The sequence below is a fragment of the Ictalurus punctatus genome, chromosome 7 (assembly GCF_001660625.3).
Source record: "Ictalurus punctatus breed USDA103 chromosome 7, Coco_2.0, whole genome shotgun sequence".
NCBI classification, from domain to species: Eukaryota; Metazoa; Chordata; class Actinopteri; order Siluriformes; family Ictaluridae; genus Ictalurus; species Ictalurus punctatus.
In genome coordinates, this window is record NC_030422.2 from 7,682,600 (window position 1) to 7,704,862 (window position 22,263).

General features: G+C 42.3%; 1 protein-coding gene across 1 annotated transcript; it reads right to left on the reverse strand.

The window, feature by feature from the left end:
- Nucleotides 1-4,746: 4,746 nt before the first annotated feature.
- Nucleotides 4,747-22,193, reverse strand: LOC108268174 (zinc transporter ZIP12). Its single transcript, XM_053681464.1, has 11 exons — nucleotides 19,698-22,193; nucleotides 18,153-18,360; nucleotides 17,933-18,069; nucleotides 17,625-17,796; nucleotides 11,326-11,498; nucleotides 10,353-10,505; nucleotides 8,676-8,891; nucleotides 8,480-8,552; nucleotides 8,247-8,405; nucleotides 5,950-6,137; nucleotides 4,747-5,854 (listed from the first exon to the last, which is right to left on the reverse strand). Exons 1-11 carry the CDS (start codon nucleotides 19,989-19,991, stop codon nucleotides 5,726-5,728), a joined length of 1,902 nt encoding a protein of 633 aa, XP_053537439.1. The 5' UTR covers nucleotides 19,992-22,193; the 3' UTR covers nucleotides 4,747-5,725.
- Nucleotides 22,194-22,263: the final 70 nt, after the last annotated feature.

The window sequence follows — 22,263 nt, forward strand, 5'->3', positions numbered from 1 at the left end:
GAATTTTCTCCAGATTATTAATAGCCAACATCATCCCTTTCAGTGCTGTGAGTGCAGTGGGCATCTCAGAACATCTTTCCAGTTAGTCGTAATCGTGTGGTCCCGTCCAAAAGTTTCGGAACTGCGAGGCCAGTTCTGTTGTTTTTTTGCTACACGCTAAAGACATTTGGGTTCGAGATCAAAAGATGAATATGATCAAATATATCAGAAGGTCAGCTTTCATTTCCTGATATTTACATCTAGATTTAGAACATGGCACACTTGGTGGCAGAGCACCCAATTCTTCGGTGAGCAAATGTATAGGAACAGACAGTGTTAAAGTAAATTAGTAAAATAAAAAAAAAGGTAAAGAACACTTCATATTTGGTTGCATATCCCTTGCTTGCAATGACCTTTTTGATTTTGCTTGCACTAAACTTTTGCATTCTACTTGTGTGTGATTTTGTTTTTCCAGATATGTACCTTTCAGTAGTTTCCAGCGGTGACTTTTGGGGGACCCCTAGTGGCCATGAGTTCTACACACTCTGCGAACTCCTATGAACCCCTGGATTAACACACGTCCACAAGTGCTGCGAGGAAGAATACCGTGTGCACATTACAGTCGTTTATTTAATTTTAGCAATCAATAAAACGTTAACAAACAAGTAAAGAATGAAGCGACGCACAATATAATATATTTTATATAATACAATTAATACATTAGAGCTTTAATGTCTCACATGATGAAGTGTGTGTGAAATGTAAAATTACATTTCATGGCTTCTAACAAACATTACACACACACACGGACATCAACTGTGAAGTTGTGTGTTCTTCCATTGTCCATTTCATCCTATTGGAAAAATAACCTGATCCCTGCATTAAGGACTGACGAGACATTGGACACGAGTATGAGTGAGGTGAGTGTTTTATTTAATATTTCAGTTGAAAGCACTGGAGTTAAAAGTGGCCTCCTGTACCCTTGGTATCGTTACTGTGTCTGTATTTGCAATTACGTATTCTGTTCAGCGTCAGTATTTCCATATTTAGGAACGCCAAACAGTCCGTATTTCATATCTGGCTGCTCCTAACGCCATACAGACTTCATATAAATCCAAAATGAACTTTTTCACACTAACTGTTGTTACCCAGATGAGGACGGGTTCCCTTCTGAGTCGGGTTCCTCTCAAGGTTTCTTCCTCTTAAAACATCTTAGGGAGTTTTTCCTCGCCACCGTCGCCACTCAGTGGCTTGCTCAGTTGGGATAAATTCGCACCTTTAATATCTGTATACCGTGTTGATATTTCTGTAAAGCTGCTTTGAGACAATGTCTATTGTAAAAAGCGCTATACAAATAAAATTGAATTGAATTGAATTGAATTGAATACACACACACACACACAAAGTCTGGCACCTTCACACCTGACTGAGTATGATAACTGTGACAGGTGGAGATAGTGGGAGTGGACACTGTGCACGAAGCGAAGAACATCAACCTCATAAAGGTTGGGTTTCAATTCATGCAAAACATGTAATCGGCCTGGCTAGTCTAACTTGAGAAGGAATATTAGTGTTAGGTAGCGTTAGAAATAGCTACTCACTGGAACAGCAAAAAAAACAGGTACAGGCCATGCCCACAAGTGACACAAGCTACCTTTACCTGTTTCTTCCTCGGTTGGAATCTCACAATTTTGCAATCAGAGCTCAGGTCTCTAACCCCTGAGCCTGAACGGTTCCTGTATCGCAGTGTATTCGCTACAGCCGTTCTCAGCTGATTAAATTTTTTGCAGCCCTTCTTTGGTCATATTGGAACAATAATAAGAGCTTCCTTTCCAATAAAAAAAAACTGTTCTTGTTTCAATTTGCTCAACAAAATATAAAGAACATTAAAAGTTTGTTGCTAATATTCTGTATTGTGTATTTGGACATACTTTTTTCAGGTGTATTGCTAAAAAAAAAAAAGCTGTAAATCTAAAGACTAGTGAACTGAACATGTGCACATGAGCGGTCTGACGTCCTGCTTGTGCGTGTGTGCTGTAGGAGAACGTCTTATTAAGAGAGATTAAGGATTTCCAGACGGAGCCGAGGCTGCAATCCCAAGAGAGGCTTCAGTGAGAACAAGAGCGCCACGCGCATCAAGCGTGAGTCACAGAGGACGACTTAACGTCTGTTATTGTGGTATTATAAGAATTAATTATGCGGAAACCACTGTGAGTTACTGTTTATTTATTGTTCATACTGGATAATTCGGTTTTCCGTTAGTTCTGACAGTGCCGTCCTCGGATTCGTCACGGCTTAACTTTGAGGGCGAGGCCGAACGCATCATCCGGCTGCAGTGCCTTGAGATCCAGCAGCTGAGGCAGGAAGTACTGCAGTGTCAAGGTCAAGGTCAAGGTCGGGATCGAAGCTTTGTCTTGTCGAGCCTGCTGAGCAACATCAAACTACCGGCCTTTACCACATAAACACTCATTATACCGCGTACACTTTCTTCACACCACATAAACACTCATTATACCATATACACTCTCTTCACACCACATACACACTCATTATACCATATACACTCTCTTCACACCACATACACACTCATTGTACCATATACACTCTCTTCACACCACATACACACTCATTGTACCATATACACTCTCTTCACACCACATACACACTCATTATACCATATACACTCTCTTCACACCACATACACACTCATTATACCATATACACTCTCTTCACACCACATACACACTCATTGTACCATATACACTCTCTTCACACCACATACACACTCATTGTACCATATACACTCTCTTCACACCACATACACACTCATTATACCATATACACTCTCTTCACACCACATACACACTCATTATACCATATACACTCTCTTCACACCACATACACACTCATTATACCGCGTACACTCTCTTCACACCACATACACACTCATTATACCATATACACTCTCTTCACACCACATACACACTCATTATACCGCGTACACTCTCTTCACACCACATACACACTCATTATACCATATACACTCTCTTCACACCACATACACACTCATTGTACCATATACACTCTCTTCACACCACATACACACTCATTATACCATATACACTCTCTTCACACCACATACACACTCATTATACCATATACACTCTCTTCACACCACATAAACACTCATTATACCGTGTACACTCTCTTCACACCACATACACACTCATTATACCATATACACTCTCTTCACACCACATAAACACTCATTATACCATATACACTCTCTTCACACCACATACACACTCATTATACCATATACACTCTCTTCACACCACATACACACTCATTATACCATATACACTCTCTTCACACCACATACACACTCATTGTACCATATACACTCTCTTCACACCACATACACACTCATTATACCATATACACTCTCTTCACACCACATACACACTCATTGTACCATATACACTCTCTTCACACCACATACACACTCATTGTACCATATACACTCTCTTCACACCACATACACACTCATTATACCATATACACTCTCTTCACACCACATACACACTCATTATACCGCGTACACTCTCTTCACACCACATACACACTCATTATACCATATACACTCTCTTCACACCACATACACACTCATTATACCATATACACTCTCTTCACACCACATACACACTCATTATACCATATACACTCTCTTCACACCACATTTTGGATACTGGTCCTTGTTTGTGTCCTGGGTTTTTTCTGTAAGTTTTGTTCTTGTATATAAAATGTGTGTGAATGTGTTTCAGAATATTCTATGTCATTATGAGAAGATCAGAATAAAAAGAGGGAATAAAGAGCAAATAAGAGAGAGAATAAAGAGGGAATAAAGAGAGGGAATAAAGAGAATAAAGAGAGGGAATAAAGAGAAGGAAAAAGAGAATAAAAGAGGGAAAAAGAGAATAAAGAGAGGGAATAAAGAGAAGGAAAAAGAGAATAAAAGAGGGAAAAAGAGAGAATAAAGAGAGGGAATAAAAGAGGGAATGGAGAGGGAAGAAAGAGAGAAAATAAAAGAGGGAATAAAGAGAGAAAATAAAAGGGAATAAAGGAGGGACTAAAGAGAGGGAATAAAGAGAGAGAATAAAAGAGAATAAAGAGAGGGAATAAAAGAGGGAAGAAAAGAGGGAATAAAGGGAGGGAAGAAAAGAGGGAATAAAGAGAGGGAATAAAGAGAGAAAAAAGAGGGAATAAAGAGAGGGAATAAAGAGAGAAAAAAGAGGGAATAAAGAGAGGGAATAAAGAGAGAAAAAAGAGGGAATAAAGAGAGGGAATAAAGAGAGGGAAGAAAAGAGAGAAAAAAGGGAATAAAGAGAGGGAATAAAGAGAGAAAAAAGGGAATAAAGAGAGGGAATAAAGAGAGAAAAAAGGAAATAAAGAGAGAGAATAAAAGGGAATAAAAGAGAATAAAGAGGGGGAATATAGAGAGAGAATAAAAGAGGGAAAAAAGAGGGGAAAAAGAGGGAATAAAGAGAGAGAATAAAAGAGGGAAAAAAGAGGGAATAAAGAGAGGGAATAGAGAGAGGCGTATCTTGTGTGTCCACACATATAGGGGTATCTTGTTTACATGAAACCGGCATTTTGGGTCACACTTATTTACACGTCTGTTTTTATCTCGTCTCGTCAGTGTCAGGACGAATCTCAGCAGCACTTGCGAGAGTTTGAGGAAATGAAGAAGCAGACAGAGCAAGATGGCGATCTCGAGCTCCACGACATCCGCGTCAGATACGAACGGACGCTCTGGGAGGAAAAGGAGACCAACTTGAAGCTCAATGGAGAGACGAGAGTCATGAAGAAGAAGGTGCACAGCCACGCTAACACATCACCCACCAGCAGTTCTAGTTCACGTGCTCCATGTTACTATGGATTAATGTGTGTACGTGTTGCTGCAGTTCACCAGACTGCAGAATAATAACCTTTATTATTATTATTATTATTATCTGCAAAGTTTTTTCCTGTTCGGCGTGATGACGTTTAATGTCCCCGACAACCCCTGTAGTGCCTTTTAGCATCATGTTAGTGTCATGATTTCCAAAGCGAAGCTAGCAGCTCGAGCGCTAAAATGCTAACTCCGTTTCCGGGTTTTGGCATTATGGCCTATGGTGATTGGCTGTAAGTTTAGGAAGCGCTTGATTTGATCTGCAGCGGAGTTTTCTATGAGCGGAGGACGAACTTTAAACGTCAATATCGCAGTCGATTATGTTCATGTAACCGTGGGCAGTCGAAATCATAATCGCGATCGATATTCGATTCATTGTGCAGCCCTAAATTCTTTACAGTACATGCAATTAGTTCAAAATTTGGGGTTTAGAAAAAATAAAGTTTAGTTAGTTTATCTGCAGAACGTGCAGTGTGGTGTGTCATTACCCCTGGATGGGATATTTAAGATTCCCGCCTCTAATATATTTGACTCAACTCCACACTGACATACAGTTACACATTCTTTATTAGTTTGAATTTGGTGCATCACAATAGGTAAAATATCAAAACATGTACAGTTTGAAAGTTCCAGACTAGGATTGTGGAAAATAACACTACTTAACTGTACATTTGTTTTCAGCAGTTTTTAGTGGGGGTTAAGACATTTCTTTAAAAAAAAAAAAAAAAAAAAAACTGAACGAAACAACATTATATTCTATGATGCTCTCTTATAAAATGTGCATGGAAGTGTGTATTAAAAAGTGAGTTTGTGTTCAAAGAGTGCTAGAAGTAATAAACATGCCCAGCCCACCAGTAGGCCAATATTCTGCAGAATAAACATAAGAAATGGATGTGGAGAGTGAACTCTACTCATTTCTGGCATCTAGAGGAAAAACAGAGAAAGAGAGAACGAGCTTGAATGATGAATGTGAATATTATCAGAATATTGATTATTTTTTAACATCTTACCAGACTTACCATCTCCACCAGTGACAGATAGAGAAATATCCCAGCTGTGACGGTAAAGATCCACTGTTGAACTTCCATTTCTGAGGAGACAAAGAGGCCGATGTAGAGCCCCATGAAGGCTGTGAGTGCGCTGACAAAGTTCATGAGTACAGCACGCCTCACTGACAGACCAGAACTCAGCAGCACTGCAAAATCACCTACAGAGACACAGCATTCCTGCATTCGTTAGTGGCGTTAGGGTGAATAATTTTAGATTGTAGTCCTCTAGCCTACGATGCTGGTTCTTGATATATACAGTGCCTTCCACTAATATTGGCACCCTTGGTAAATATGAGCAAAGAAGGCTGTGATAAAAAATGGTCTTTATCGTTTAACCTTTTTAGTTATCTTTTGTTGAAAAAAATTCACAAAAATACTTTGCTCTCATGGATATCAAACAATTGTAAACACAACAAAGGTGTATCCAAAATATTTTTGTTAAATATAGGTGTGCCACAATTATTGGCACCCCTATGAATTCGTTTGAGAAAAATATATTTGAAGTGTATTCCCATTTAATACACTTATTTAGTATATTATTATACATTATTATTATATTATTATATTTAATTTTTTTAGTACACTTGGGTGACTAGGCACAGGAAATTGTTCAACCATGACTTCCTGTTTCACAGGGGTATAAACATGAGGTAACACACAGGCCAAATTCCTTTAGTCATTCATAACAATGGGCAAGACCAAGGAATTTAGCTGTGATGTGCGGCAAAAGGTTGTTGAGCTTCACAAAATCAGTCAATTGGAAATGTTATGAATCAACCTGGAATTGGACGCGTGTCTATATCGTCTCAACGTACTGTGAAGAGGACGGTTTGAGTGGCCAAAAGATCTCCAAGGATCACAGCTGGAGAACTGCAGAAGTCAGTTGCGTCTTGGGGTCAGAAAGTCTCCAAAACTACAATCTGAAGTCACCTACATCACCACAAGTTGTACGGAAGGGTTTCAAGAAAAAGGCCTCTACTCTTATCCAAAAACAAACTCGAGCGTCTTCAGTTTGCCAGACACTACTGGAACTTCAAATGGGATCGGGTTCTATCGGTAGCCATATAGAAAAGTACCTCATGCCCATGGTTAAATATGGTGGTGGCTCTTTAATGTTTTGGCTCTGTTTTTCTGCCAGAGGACCTGGACATTTTGTTAGCATACATGGCATCATGGACTCTGATCAAATATCAACAGATATTAAATGAACCAATCTTTTATTGGTTACTCACTCTTACAGTTCTTTTAACTGTATGGGGAAAATCAGGAGAGAGGTCATATCAAAGACAGGGAATCGAAGTGAGGGTAGACACACACACACAAAAAAAAGTAAAAAGGGCAACAAATTCACCCACTCCCAACAACAACAACAATAACCCCTGGAACAACAACAACAGCAACAATAAACAATTATAGCTATGAAACAAACAAAAACACAGAAAAGAACTTTGTGGGGGAAAAGCTATGCAAAATAAGCACACACCACATTTACACAGCCCTCCCCAACTCTAAGGCTCTGGCATGGAATGCCACATAGCCACCCACCCATCAAGGGTCAACCAACACAGTTCCCAATATCTAGCTAATAGTTCCTTAAGCAAGTAGGAGGCCGCCTGGACTTCCGTGGGGCATGGTCTCATTAGTCTGACTAGTGACATAACAGGCGCACTAACAGGTCATCCAGATACACGATGCACTGCTAGCAGGCCTGCCATCACGTGCTCCATCAGCCATTTGAAGGTGGCCGGTGCACTGCATACCCCGAACGATATCACCCAGAATTGCCACAACCATATTCCAACCCCATTCCGAGAGTAAATGCCATCTTCTCTCTGGCCTCTGGAGCAAGTGGCACCTGCCAATAACCTCCATGTACAAGTATAGTGAGCTGAACCATGTGGAGCTGGAAATCCTGTCCAATGTATCATTAATATGGGGAAGCAGATAAGAGACCACATTTGGGACAGCATTGAGGCAACAATTGTCGACATAGAACCACCAACTGCCGTCCTTCTTCCTCATCAGGACCACCCGAGCTGACAGTTTGAAGAATGTTTTTTTTCTTTCATGTTACCAATTTCTTCAAGAGAGGACAATTTAGTTGTAGTGTAAGCTGACTGAGTAATAGAAGGTTTAAGATATTTACTGTGAGAGACATTAAAGCGAGGACGGAAATGTCACTAATTGCTTATAAATTGTGTTAATTTAAAGTAAAAAAAAAAAAATGGAGGTCTTTAGATCAAGTTTCACCTCAAAGCTCAACTCACCCATTTCATGGGGAATCTCATGGCACAGGATAGCTACTGTTGTTGCCATGCCAGTTTCGACTGAGTTGGAGAAAGCTGCACCCACCACCAAACCATCTGCAAAATTATGGAGGCTGTCGCCCACTATCACCATTACAGCCAGCATTGGAATGCCTCGTTCTGGTGAAAATGGGGACAACAAAATGAAATTAGTCTGTAAAGATGATGATGATGATGACATACAATACACTTACTCTGTTGCTGAGCAGGGTCGATGCCGGGCTCCGTTGGTTGCATTTCTGAACACTCTGTCTCCTCTATAGTTCTCTGCACACAAATTTAACAGGTTCACTTAGGTGTACACTGTGCCACTAATTACTTGCTCACATCTCTGAAATAATATCCCACAAACATATTCCAGCTCCATAGGAACACATAGTACACACTGACCAGTTGCATGGTAGACACTGATTTTACTTTCTGGCCTTCTCCATTACAGCTCAACTCTACAGACAAACCATGTGAGTGACTCTGTGAGAGAAAACATAGCATTGCGTACTGAGATATGCATACTGGATACATTTTCATGAATATACTGTATACTACATACAAACAAATGCAGACGTGGGGTGCACAACTAGTAAAAAGAAGAAGACAGTATAAAATCTAGTCACTGGATGGCACTGTTTCAAGGACAACATAGAGATTACACAAGCTACTTGTATACTGGATAATGCAGCTGTATTTGCTCTATACTAATTGCTACCCTTGTAGTATGCGATATATTAAACAGCATGCCAGGATTATCATCGGTTCCTCAGAGTTACGTTGCTTCATATTTGTGAGTATTTTTATATTTACTAGAACTTAAACCAGAAATGATGCAGTGCAGCAATGGAGGAAGAGTCCCGAGATGATTAAGTATTGAACGCGTCAGCATAAATTTTTTTCAGTAAATATATTTTCAATGAAGCTATTCACATAAATTTTTCACCAGACATCAGTATTAACTCAAGAAATCCGGAAAAATAAAGAATTCACAACATTAAAGTCCATAAATAAAGTTATGTGTAATTAAGTGGAATGACACGGGAAAAAAGTACTGAACACGTTAAGAAAAAGCAGTTCTCCAAGGCAAGGTAAGGCAAGGAACCAGCTGAAATCCGTAAGTAATTACACCCCCTATCTGTGCAAATTAATATCAGCTGGGTTAGTAAATTGATGGCCTATAAAAAGGCTTTTCGTTATATGTGAATAACCTCATTGGAAATATATTTACTGAAAAAAAATGTCCAATACTTATTTCCGCCATTGTATATATGTACTACTAATGGCACAACAATGTCGCATGGAGAACTCTAGCCCTAGTTAATTTTGCATCTCTTATATCACACAAGTGGCCAACTGTGGAACAAGAGGAAGAGTATCAATGGGGGAATTACTTGTTCTTGGCAAGAAGATTTCACTGGCAATTTGTATAGTCTAGAGCTTTTACCTTTATGTCCTATTGGCTTTCTAACTAGCTGGTTGCTAAGTAGGTAGTGTGCTATTTGAATAGCTTGCTAGATAACTAGCAGAATTAGGTAATGAGGTTACAACATCTTTTATATGAAGATGCATTAGTTGACTATTTAAAAATTGATTTATAGATGTGTAAGATTTTATTTATACACTAAATGGCCAAAAGTATGTGGGCACCTGATCTCAGCCAGATATTTTCCTTCCCCAAACTTTTGCCACAAACTTGAAAGCTCACAATAGTCTAGAATGTCTTTGCATGCTGTAGCTTTAGGATTTCCTTTCACTGGTACTAAGGAGCCCAAACCTGTTCCAGCCTGATAATGCCCCTATCAGCACAAACTGAGATCTATTAAGACAAGGTGTGCCAAGGTTGGTGTGGAAGAATTTTGGCCTGCACAGAGCCCTGACCGCAGCCCCACTGAACACCTTAGGGATGAATTTGAATGATAGCTGTGGAAAAGGCATTCCTGGCCCGACATCAGTGCCCAACCAAAATCAAGTGGAAAGCTTTCCCAGAATTGCGAAGGCTATTAAAGCAGCAAAGGTGGAACACCTAACTTTCTTTTTAAATTACTTTTGAAACAGTGGACTTTTGGAATAACTTACATGCCCATGAGATGACATTACAAATGAGAAGATTCTCTCAATAAGAAAAAAGCCGTAGATCCCAGCAATTATGCCCATGATCTTCCACAGGTATGCTTTTGGTTCCATGAGGTTAGAGTCATCATGCTGGCTGTCATCATGAAGGCCAAGGATCTCCAAATTAGTTGGAAAATATGGACAAAAACATTAAACATAGAAGCTTCTCAGCCCTGTTTATGAATCCTGGATGACACACAGATTGGCTAGCTTACAGTATGGTTGAAATTGAAGAAGAGGGATGATCCATGTCTTTCTGTCTATCCAACAAGAGTATAGCCAATTGCATTATTAAGTATCTTTAGACATTGGTGACAAGAGGCATAGCTAGAACCTTAATCCTGAATTCTACAAACTAGAAATCATTACACTATCAATTTAAATATTGGGCTGTTTGTTTTAGCTAATAAAATACTCAAAACTTTTTTAAAAATGCATTCAGTGATTAGTTGGTAGATTTTGTGTAACAGTAAAATTATTAGAACTTCATTCCAACATATTAGAGTAAGAATTACCATTATGGGCCATATATATATATATATATATGTATATATATGTATATATATATATATGTATATGTATATATATATATGTGTATATATATATATGTGTATATATATATATATATATATATGTATATATATATGTGTATATATATATATATATATATATATATATATATATATATATATATATATATATATATATATATATATAATCATGTTTTTTTCCCTGTGATACCTGAATTAAATACAGATCATGGAGTTGTTCACACACACACACACACACACACACACACACACACACACACACACACACACACACACCAGGAATACTAATATATTGAAAATATTTTGATTAGGTAGTATAGAGTGCTTTATGGAGTCAAGTAAAAATGATCTGCTCTAAAGTTTATAATTTAGTGTTAGGTTGCTACCTGTGGTATCAGATGAAGCAGTGCATCTCCTGACAGTGTGCCCACAGCAAGCCCAACAAACAGCTGTAGGATGAGATTGTAAGTCTTCTGACAGGAGCTAAAGAGAATCAGGCAAATTCCCAACATCGAACCCACTGTGATCAGCAACACAGCAACTGAACTGTAGCCATACTCTATTGAAGAGAGATATACAGTTATACAAATACATGCGGAGAGAAATATGTACTGTAGTGTATATTATACTGACTGATTCTATACTGCATTTTGTTCTCTACAATTTTTTTTATTAATTAATGTTTATTTTTTATTATTTAATTTGTTTCTTAAAATTATCCTTGTCAATACTCGATGTTCAGATAGCATAATAATTGGTTTTACATTGACTTAACATACAATTTACATTTGAAAGGAAATCTGGTTCAAACATTGAATCTATTTTGTACAGTGCACATTTTAAGTGTGAAAGTTTGCATGTCCTTGATGAGACGCATATTTTAAGTCAGGAGATAGTTACCAAGTTAAGTTTCATAGATGTTCCTTCATTAGCAAAAATAGTCAGGTCAAAAATACAGTATATCTCTTCAAACATTTGGATTTCTTTTTCTTTTTCTAAATATTCTTTAATAATTTTTTTTTTATTTGCACGTTCGCCTCACACCTCCAGGGTCGGGGGTTCGATTCCCACCGTGGCCCTGTGTGTGTGTGGAGTTTGCATGTTCTCCCCGTGCTGCGGGGGTTTCCTCCGGGTACTCCGGTTTCCTCCCCCAGTCCAAAGACATGCATGGTTGATTGGGGTGTCTAAAGTGTCTGTAGTGTATGAATGGGTGTGTGAATGTGTATGTGATTGTGCCCTGTGATGGATTGGCACCCTGTCCAGGGTGTACCCCGCCTTGTGCCCCATGCTCCCTGGGATATGCTCCAGGTTTCCCCGTGACCCTGAAAAGGATAAGCGGTATAGAGGATGGATGGATGGATGAACAGCTTTTAAATCCTTTCAGGGATAATATTTGCCCGCCAGTTCATTCTGACATCCTAGGATCTCTCTTATAAGTCTGCCATATATACTGTCTACTACAAATCAAGTTCAGAGTCCATGTTACGACATGGCGTTATCGGCGCGGCAGCTCACAACGTGTAGTGCCGCCCAGGGACATGGCGGTGGAGGACTACACTTCCCAGTCATACCCGCGCTCGAGTTCGCTGGAGTTCTAATTACGAACACCTGCAAACACCTAAAGTAATATAAGGGCCTCCCTAGCATTAGCCGCTTGCAAAGTAACCGCTCAGCAGCCTCGTCTCTGTTCGTTTACCAAGCCGATTTTCATAGAAGTGTTTTCCTACGCTTTTGCCTACGCCCCTGATGCATAGCTTACCTGATCTGTCCCGATTCGATTTTGTGTTCAATCTCACGTCATCTCTCCGCTTGCCCGCGCTTGTCTCTGTCTACGCTTCGTAACAGATTACTTCGCCGTACTATGGAGGCAGCGGGCACCCCGGATTGGGAACGTGTCATCCTAGAACAAAACCGCGCGCTAGCGGTGTACCGGGATGAGATATCCGCGTTGCGTGCCGAAGTCTCGCGACTGAGCGTTTCCGCATCTACCAACGCCACGCCCCCGGCTCTCGCATCACCACCGCCGACTGCCCCAGCGCATGTTCAGCCGACACCAGGCGCACAACCCGCCTCTGCCCACACCAGAGGGATACGCTGGGGAGCCGGAGCGATGCAAGGGCTTCATGTTACAATGTGCGCTGTTCTTCGAGAGGCACCCAGAGATGCCTGAGGTCCGTAAGTTGACCCATTTTATGGAATTACTCTCGGGAACAACCCTGGCGTGGGCCACGGCGGAGTGGGAGCGAGGAGGCGGTGTCAGACCAACATTAGATGACCTCCTCGCCCGGTTCCAACACGCCTTTGACCATTCTCCTGATGGCTGAGAGACTGGTGATGAGCTCATGCAACTCAAACAGGGCTCTCGTACCGCAAGAGAGTACGCGCAAGAATTTCGCACTATCGCTGCCCGAAGTGCCTGGAACGAACCAGCCCTTAAGACCGTGTTTCGCCATGGCCTCAATCTGGAGTTACTGCAAGAGTTGGCCTGTCGGGGTGAACAGCTAACTTTTGATGACCTCGTGGATCTGACTATAAGGCTGGATCGCCTGCGCCGTACCAACCGTCCCATACCGCACAGTTTACTGCCAGCTGAGCCGGGTGCAGCAAGCAAACCCATGCAGCTCGGAAGGGCACGGACCCGCGAGGAGGAGAGGGAGAGAAGACGTAACGAGTCCCGGTGCTTCTACTGCGGTGATGACACATACGCCGTCAGCCAATGCCCGCACAGGAGGCACCGAGGGAACGGGAGGTGCACTGACAACCCACCTTGTCATGCCTGGGTGAGTCCTAAACAGTCATGTACATCTCACGTATTTTCTGTACCAGCCGTGATAGAACATTCAGGCCGTTCTTTTGTTCTTTCAGCACTCATCGACGCCGGAGCAGCGGAGAACTTCATAGATGAGAAGACGGCGCAGGAGCTCGGCCTTCCCATACGTCCCCTCCTCCATCCTTGTGAGCTCCAATCCATACATGGGTCGCCTATAGGGGAAGGCGTAATATCTCACAGCACACACCCTGTCTGCCTTCAAGTTAGCGCCCTTCACTACGAAACTCTGGTCCTTTACTTCACGGTCTCCACCAGACACCCCATTATACTCGGACTCCCCTGGTTGGAACTGCACAACCCCCAAATTTCCTGGACTGACAAGCAACTCACCCAATGGTCCCCGTATTGCTTGCATAATTGTTTGAGGGGCTCCACGGTCCCTTTGGCCACCACGACTGTGGAGAGTCCCTTGTCGCCTGTCCCGGTTAAAATTCCCCCCCGAGTACCGACTGACTACCTCAGGGCCGTGTTTACCCGCTCTCCCAAGTGGAGCAGCAGGCCATGGAGGAGTACATTCAGGAGGCTCTCCGGCAGGGGTACATTCGACTGTCCACATCCCCTGCGTGTGCCGGCTTCTTCTTTGTGGAGAAGAAAGGAGGGGGCCTCCGACCATGCATTGATTATCGGGCCCTCAACCAAGTGACCGTTAAGTACCGATATCCGCTGTCTCTCGTCCCCTCAGCCTTGGAACAGTTACGGTCCGCCACCCTCTTCACTAAGCTGGACCTCCGCAGCGCTTATAACTTAATTCGTATTAGGGAGGGGGACGAGTGGAAAACGGCCGTCAGCACCATCTCTGGACATTATGAGTACCTGGTCATGCCATATGGGCTTGCTAACGCCTCCTCCATGTTCAGAACCTGATCAACGATGCTCTGAGGGACATGCTAGGAAGGTATGTTATCGCCTACTTCGACAACATTCTGGTTTATTTGACCTCCCTGGAGGAACATGTCCAGCATGTCCGGCGCGTACTGCAACGCCTCCTGCAGTACCACCTAACGTAAAGGCAGAGAAGTGCGAATTCCATCAGCACACGATCTCTTTCCTGGGATATATCATTAGCCCAAAGAGAGTCGCCATGGACCAGCGTAAGATTCAGGCGGTCGTGGAGTGGCCCACTCCGCGAACCGTCAGGGAGTTGCAGCGTTTCCTTGGCTTTGCAAATTTTTACCGAAGATTCATTAGAGACTTCAGTAAAGTAGCACAACCCCTGACGTCACTCCTGAGAGGTAAGCCCAGGCGACTGCTGTGGACCCCAGTCGCCCAGGAGGCCCTGGAGAGACTTAGGCGGGCTTTCACCACGGCTCCCATTCTCAGACACCCGGATCCCTCCAGGCCGTTTGTCGTGGAGGTCGACGCATCGGAAGTGGGGGCAATTCTATCACAAAGGTTTGGCGAGAGTCCCAAGTTACACCCCGTGGCCTTTTTTCCCGGAAGTTGTCGCCAACAGAGCGCAACTATGATGTGGGGAACCGTGAACTTCTGGCCATCAAGCTGGCCCTAGAAGAGTGGAGACACTGGTTGGAGGGGGCGGTACACCCATTTGTTATCATCACGGACCATAAGAACTTGGAATATCTACGAACCGTCAAACGGCTCACTCCTCGCTAAGCCCGCTGGTCCCTATTCTTCTCCAGGTTCCAGTTCACCCTGTCTTACCGACCTGGTTCAAAGAATACAAAGGCCGATGCCCTGTCTCGTATTTATGCCCCAGAGCGGCCGATGGAGCAAGAGAGTTACATTATGCCTCCCTCCTGTATAGTGGGTGCCCTGGAGTGGCCCCTAGAACAGAACTTAGCCCGTATCCATAGCTCAAGAATCCCAGCAGCCTGTCCTCCCGACAAACAGTTCGTGCCTAAGCGGTACCGTCTCAATCTCATCACCTGGGCCCACACGACTTTGGCCACGGGCCACCCGGGGGCCTGCCGCACTTACCAACTGCTGGCTGAGAAGTACTGGTGGCCCAACCTGCCCAGAGAGGTTCAGCGCACCGTATCCTCGTGTTCCTCTTGCGCTCAGTCCAAGGGATCACGTGCGTTCCCGGCTGGGAAGTTGGTTCCCTTACCCATATCTGAACGTCCGTGGTCCCATCTGGCCCTCGATTTCATAACCGACTTGCCGAAGTCGCAGGGGAACTCCGCGATACTGGTGGTCGTAGATCGGTTTTCAAAGTCCCTGTGCTTAATTCCATTAGCAGCCATCCCATCTGCCTTCACCACGGCGGAACTCCTGTTTCAACACATCTTTCGTTACTTTGACATCTACGAGGAGATTGTCACTGATAGGGGGCCACAGTTCACATTGCGGGTTTGGGCCAGCTTTATGAGGAAGATGGGGGTTGCCATTAATGTCACTTCCGGGTACCACCCCCAGGCCAACGGACAGGGAGAACGGGCCAACCATGAAGTCATACTCCAGGGACTGGAGTCAGTACCTACCGTGTGCTGAATATGCCCAGAACTCGCTACGGCATTCCACTACCCAGCTCACTCCATTCCAGTGTGTCTTGGGTTACCAACTGCCATTATTCCCCTGGAACGCGTCTCACACGGACTCGCCAGCAGTGGATGAGTGGTTCCGCTGAAGTGGACAGGTCTGGGAGCGTGCCCATCAACAGCTGGTGCAGGCGTCCCACATCGCTAAACGAAAGGCCGACCGGCGCTGAAGGGCTCACCCTAATTATCGACCTGGGGACAGGGTGTGGCTCTCCACAAGAGATTTGAGACCCCTCACGGGCACAAAACTTCAATCGAAATATATCGGGCCTTTCCGAATTCTGAGGCAAATTAATGAGGTCACGTATCGTCTGGACCTTCTGAGACACAGTCGCATTGCCCCGTCTTTCCACGTCTCACTTCTCAAACCTGTGATCTCGGGCCCCTTAGCCACAGCAGTGCCGGAGGATTCCCCACCGGAACCGTTGGAGATAGAAGGCCGCCCAGCCTACCACGTCCACGACATTCTAGACTCCAGACGGAGAAGAGGAGGACTTCAGTATCTGGTAGACTGGGAGGGGTATGGACCAGAGGAACAGTGCTGGGTCCCAGCCCGAGACATTCTGGATGCAGGCCTGCGTAAGGACTTCCATGCAGCTCAGCAAGACAAACCTGCCCCCTGGTGGGGGGGGGGCCTCGGGGAATTTTGGTTCCCGGAGTGAGCCCTTTGCGGGGGGGCTCTGTTACGACACGGTGAAATCGGCGCGGCAGCTCACAACGTGTGCCGGAGTTCTAATTACAAACACCTGCAAACACCTAAGGTTATATAAGGGCCTCCCTAGCATTAGCCGCTTGTGAAGTAACCGCTCAGCAGCCTCGTCTTGTTTGTTTACCAAGCCGATTTTCATAGAAGTGTTTTCCCTGGTGCTCGACTTAACGCTTGTCTCTCACTATGCTTTTGCCTACGCCCCTCATACATAGCTTACCTGCTCTGTCCCGTTTCGATTCTCGTTTTGTGTTCAATCTCACGTCATCTCTCCGCTCGCCCGCGCTTGTCTCCGTCTACGCTTCATAACAGTCCAAGATGTCTAAATTTGACTTTCTTTATTTAATTAGTTTTTGTTTGTTTGTCCACATGTTTTAATTTGTTGTCTTGTTGCAAAATACAGCTACATTTCATTTTAACTTATTGGAATTCTATTTTTTTTCTCAAATAAATGATAAAAAAATGAGTTATGTTTTTTCAAGTAGCAATATGTGATGCAAACTCGAACTATTAAATACTGAAGTGAAACTTATGTGCTACAAATACCTGCACAGAATGATCATAGATCCTTCAGAACAGAAATACCTAAATAACATTAAAACAAAAACACAGACTCAAAGCAATAAGTTAGTAATAAGTATTGAGTCTTACTCTCAAGGTCACTTGGTGTTGCTTTCCTAGCTATTGATTGTGTAGGGTTACAGGCATCACCCAGCAGCTGTTGAATGATTGCAGGACAGATGTTCCTGAAGTGATCTCTGGAGATTGGCGAGAAAGGATCCAGGACAAAGATATCCAGCAGCTGGCTAGCTGAAAAGCACATCTATATGAGGATATAAAATTCAAGATTCAAACAACACTGTACAGGTGTACACAATCAGTTTGTAACTGTGCAGCAAACCTGCATTCAGTACGCTGAACTTCTTCACTTGTATTTAATGTCTTTGAAATTACCGTACCTGTGTCCAGTCTGTGGTTCCTCTTTCTAATTCCTGACGATACGTATTGGGGGATGGTCCTGTTCTACTCCTTATTGTCCTGTCCTGTGATTTACTAGCTCCACCAACACCAATTTGATGTAACAGCTGTTGCAGATCTGAATAAACCGTAAGTAACATCTGTCCTCTATGCATATACACACAGCGTTTTTGTAGGCGTGAACTTGGTGTTTGTAATTACCCATGACATGGAGATCACTGGTTCGGTTGAGAGACTGGAAGATGTAATCGGTGAAGAAAGCAGGCAAGGGGAGGTTACGTCTCCTTACACAGTGTCCCTGGCGCAAGTGATGGACAAGTGCCGCAGCCAATAGAGGAACAGAGGATGCCTCAACACCCCTGCTGTCAGTCACGCCCACTTCCTCCATCAGGTGTGCAGCATCGATACACTGACAGCACATATATACAGTACATACAAGTATTAAAACTTCTTTGTAGATTGCAGTGCTCAGCTCTACACACATGTGAAAGGAATACTCATCATCTGTATTACTGTATGTGTGTGATAATTGTGAGCAAGAATTACAAAATCTTTCTTATTCTGAGAAAAGAAAAAAAAACAGTTTTCTTGAAATTCACTTGATTGTGTTTGAGTGTCACAGACAGGTAAAGTCATATAATGATTTTTAAGCATTTTTAAAATGTTAATTATTTTGTTTATTGGGTGTAATAAAACAGGTTAACATGCTTTAATGTTCAAAAAACACATTATTTTGTCAAATAATGTACATTATTGCAGTAGTTCTATTCCCAGGCTGCCTGAAATGCTCTGACTTCTCCAAAGCAACTCCTTCTGAAAAAAGCCCAGAGTGCTCTGATTGGCCAGCTGACCCGTTGCATTGTGATTGGCCAAAAGCCTCAAGTCTGAAGGGGAAATGTAACGCCGCTTGGCTAAGTGCCAACCAAGGCTTCTAAAGCAATTCTAAGCTATTAGGCAACGTTGCATCGGTTTTACCGTATCAGTTCGAGCCTGAGTCTGATTCTGAAAAGCGAATGCAACTTTGCAAACACGACTTCAGCAGAACATTTCACAGCGGTAAGTTTTTACTTTGTAGTGCTCTTACCTTTCAGATACGATGTTATAAAAATGTTATAAACCATGCATTGTCAAGTGCAATACCATGCTACGTACACAGCTTCTGTGTGTACGTAGGTACTCATGTGATATACCTTTCTAATCTATTTAGGTGCAGATGTGCAAACTACATAAAGTACTTTACTACATAAAGTAAAGATGTATTTATGCCCAGGTTCAGGAAGCTGTCCTCCATAAAATGTGCTGTGCACAAGCAAACGTTTGAGATGTACTGCTCAGGAACAACGTTATAAATAAACAGAAAAAACCGATTCCTAATTTCGTCTTTATTCGGAAGGCTAAACAAAGGGTTTTTGCTTTCGCACCAAAACACAGCGTTTCCGCAACACGGCTACAAACAATTCACTAAAGCCCCACCTTTTTTGTTCGTGGCCACCTTTGGGTGGGATTACGCTAATAGTTCACGCTGTGACGTAGACAAATTATGGAAGTAAGTCTAGACTTCGACCAACGCATTTTGGGCGGGTCTGGAGCAACGTTCTCTGTTAGATCAAATAAATCCCTTTGGGGGAATCTGAGCTTTGTGACTTTGCAGATCTTATACGTGCACAAACAGATACATCACACACCCAAACACGAGGAAAAATTTAAAATCATGATATGAATCCTTTAATATGGAAGACCAGTAACCTGTGTGTGTTTTGAAGCAGGTTGGTAGTGTTGGTTAATGAGTCGCAGGATGCTTTCTGTCTCATTGGTCGAGAGAAAATGTCCATCTTCCGATGAGTGGAGTGAAGTCAGAGCTCGAAGACAATATGAGAAATCATGATATGAGGGTGAAAAGAAGGAGGAGAGTGACAAAGATGAGACATCAGGGGAACAAATCTGTCTCATGTTGACGATATAATAGAGGAGCATGGTGGACATCTTAAGGTAGGTGTTCTCACTGATGTAGTCATTCCCATCATCTTCCAGGGCTGACATTAACCAGTCTTGAGGAAGACACTAATAAGAAGCATAGGAAATAATAAACACAAACTGTTAGAAAGGTGACGCTGTGCAATAATTGTGCACATAGAGAGATTATGTTGTTATAAGTCAGGCTGGTTTAATCTAGGATATTATATTGTTTCACGGGTGTAATAAGCACAAATATCTATTGCATTTTGTGATTGTATGTTGTGTGTATTGTGTATCCAAGTTTGTTTAAGAAAAGCAAGACAAGGGAACATTTTAGAAAAAACCGAGGACCCTTTTTTCTTTCTTCACACACACACACACACACACACACACATACACTCAAAGACCTCATGACGTTAAGCAGCTCTTTGTACTTAGGGAACAGGCTTTGTATTTCCTAATAACACACATACAAACACACTAACACAGAATAAACCACTTCAGTGCCATTCACTTGCCATTCCCATGAGGTCCTTTTATTAAAAGAGAAACCACAAAGTCCAAATAACAAAAGCGGAAGGTTTCTTGAAAAAGAAAAGTCTCCTGTTGACATTAAGGTTAAAGCTGCAATAAGGAAAGCTCTGTTCACATCGTACCTAATAATCTCTTTCTTTGGCTTAAAGGATCTAGTGAGAGTACTGCTCTAAGGAGCTGGCTGTAAACTAGTGATGGAAATAAAGAAATAAACAAGCAATAATGGGGTATAATTCAAAGTATGGTGTCTTTTTCTATTAAGGTGTCCTTAATGATTTTATCTTATCACATCATGAAAAGAAATGTTCACCCTTTTTTATTTTTTTTTTTACATAAACACTACTTAAAAGTACAGGATGCATTTCTTCTCTCAGTGGGGTTAAATTCATGAGCATTTTTGTTACTATAATGAATGAAATGAACCCGGTTTTGTGTTTTAGCCGTGCACAACCTTGTTCAATCTAATCGCTGTGTTTCGTGACTATGTGTTGAGCAGGAAATAGTCTTAGATTCATTTCGAGGTGGGTTGGTTAAAGACCTCTTCTTCATACCTTCTCACAGAGCTGCTGCTTTTCTGGACACTTGACAATCCTGAAAAGGTCACTGACCAATGTACCCACATCTTCCCTTCGCAAGGCTTCCTGACTTTTTGCCACTGGTATCCAGTTACTCAGGCCATTCAGAAGGACCAACACAGGCCATAGTCTGTACAATCTGCACATGGCAAGTAACATACACCTGCATGTACACACACTCACAATAACCTAGACCTGCACAGGACACAGAAAAAGTAGAGGGAGAAAAAAAGCGCAAACTATAAGAGTTTTTTTTACAGACCAAAAAAGCGTGATGAAGTGCAGGACATTGAGATGAAATGGAGAGAAACTGTAGCATGTGAATAGCATTGTGGTTGGCCGGGGGGGGCTGACAGGACACGTTTGTTTCCCTCTAATGAATTTTAATTAAGGGGCTTTTCAAAGAATGTTTGGATAGCAGGAGGCCAGAAAACGGCCCCATTAATGAGCTTCCTCAAGTCTTTCCATAGCCTGAATGCAATTCTGTCCAAAAAGTATTTCTGAACAAACAGTAGAAAAATAGAAACTAGGAAAAGGGTGAAGGAGTGTGGGTTTTGTGTTAAATTAAGAATGTAGACAATAATAAGTTGTTTGCTAATACTACAAGACAGGGCAAGATTTCTTTACATGCATGTTAACTTCATACTTCTCACATGCACGGATCACACAAATCCTGAAACATGTATACACGTATTAACTTTACACAAAATCAACATGCTCTCGATGACTAGCAAGTTCTTATAACTCACAACTCACAAATGACTACACATTATACTGACTATTACTCTACACCAATACTAACTAGCAACACCAAAAACAACAACAACTTACTTCAAGACTATAAAGTCTAATCAATTAATTCAAAGTCCCTCTCTTTAAATCTCAACTTTAATTATAAGATTACTGGCCTTGCTTTTCTTTTTAGTCCACTATGTAGCTGAAGAAAAAACAATCCTTCTCCAAGGTTCAGAAAGCTGGGAGAAATCTATGGCACGAATTCCACAGCACGGGTAAAAATGCTTTAATGAGCAAATATGCTAGTGCCCCTTGCAGGGGATTAGTAGCCTCTGATTCAGGCTGTATGAGTCTCATTTTAGAAATAATTATGTGGATCAGGTTGAGAGAGAGAGAAGCACCTACCATATTCCATATTCTACTGTATATTTATGACATACTCAAACTCATTCAGTTCATTATGTTAATGTTACATCAGTTAAGCACTTTACATTTCACAAAGCTGAACTGAA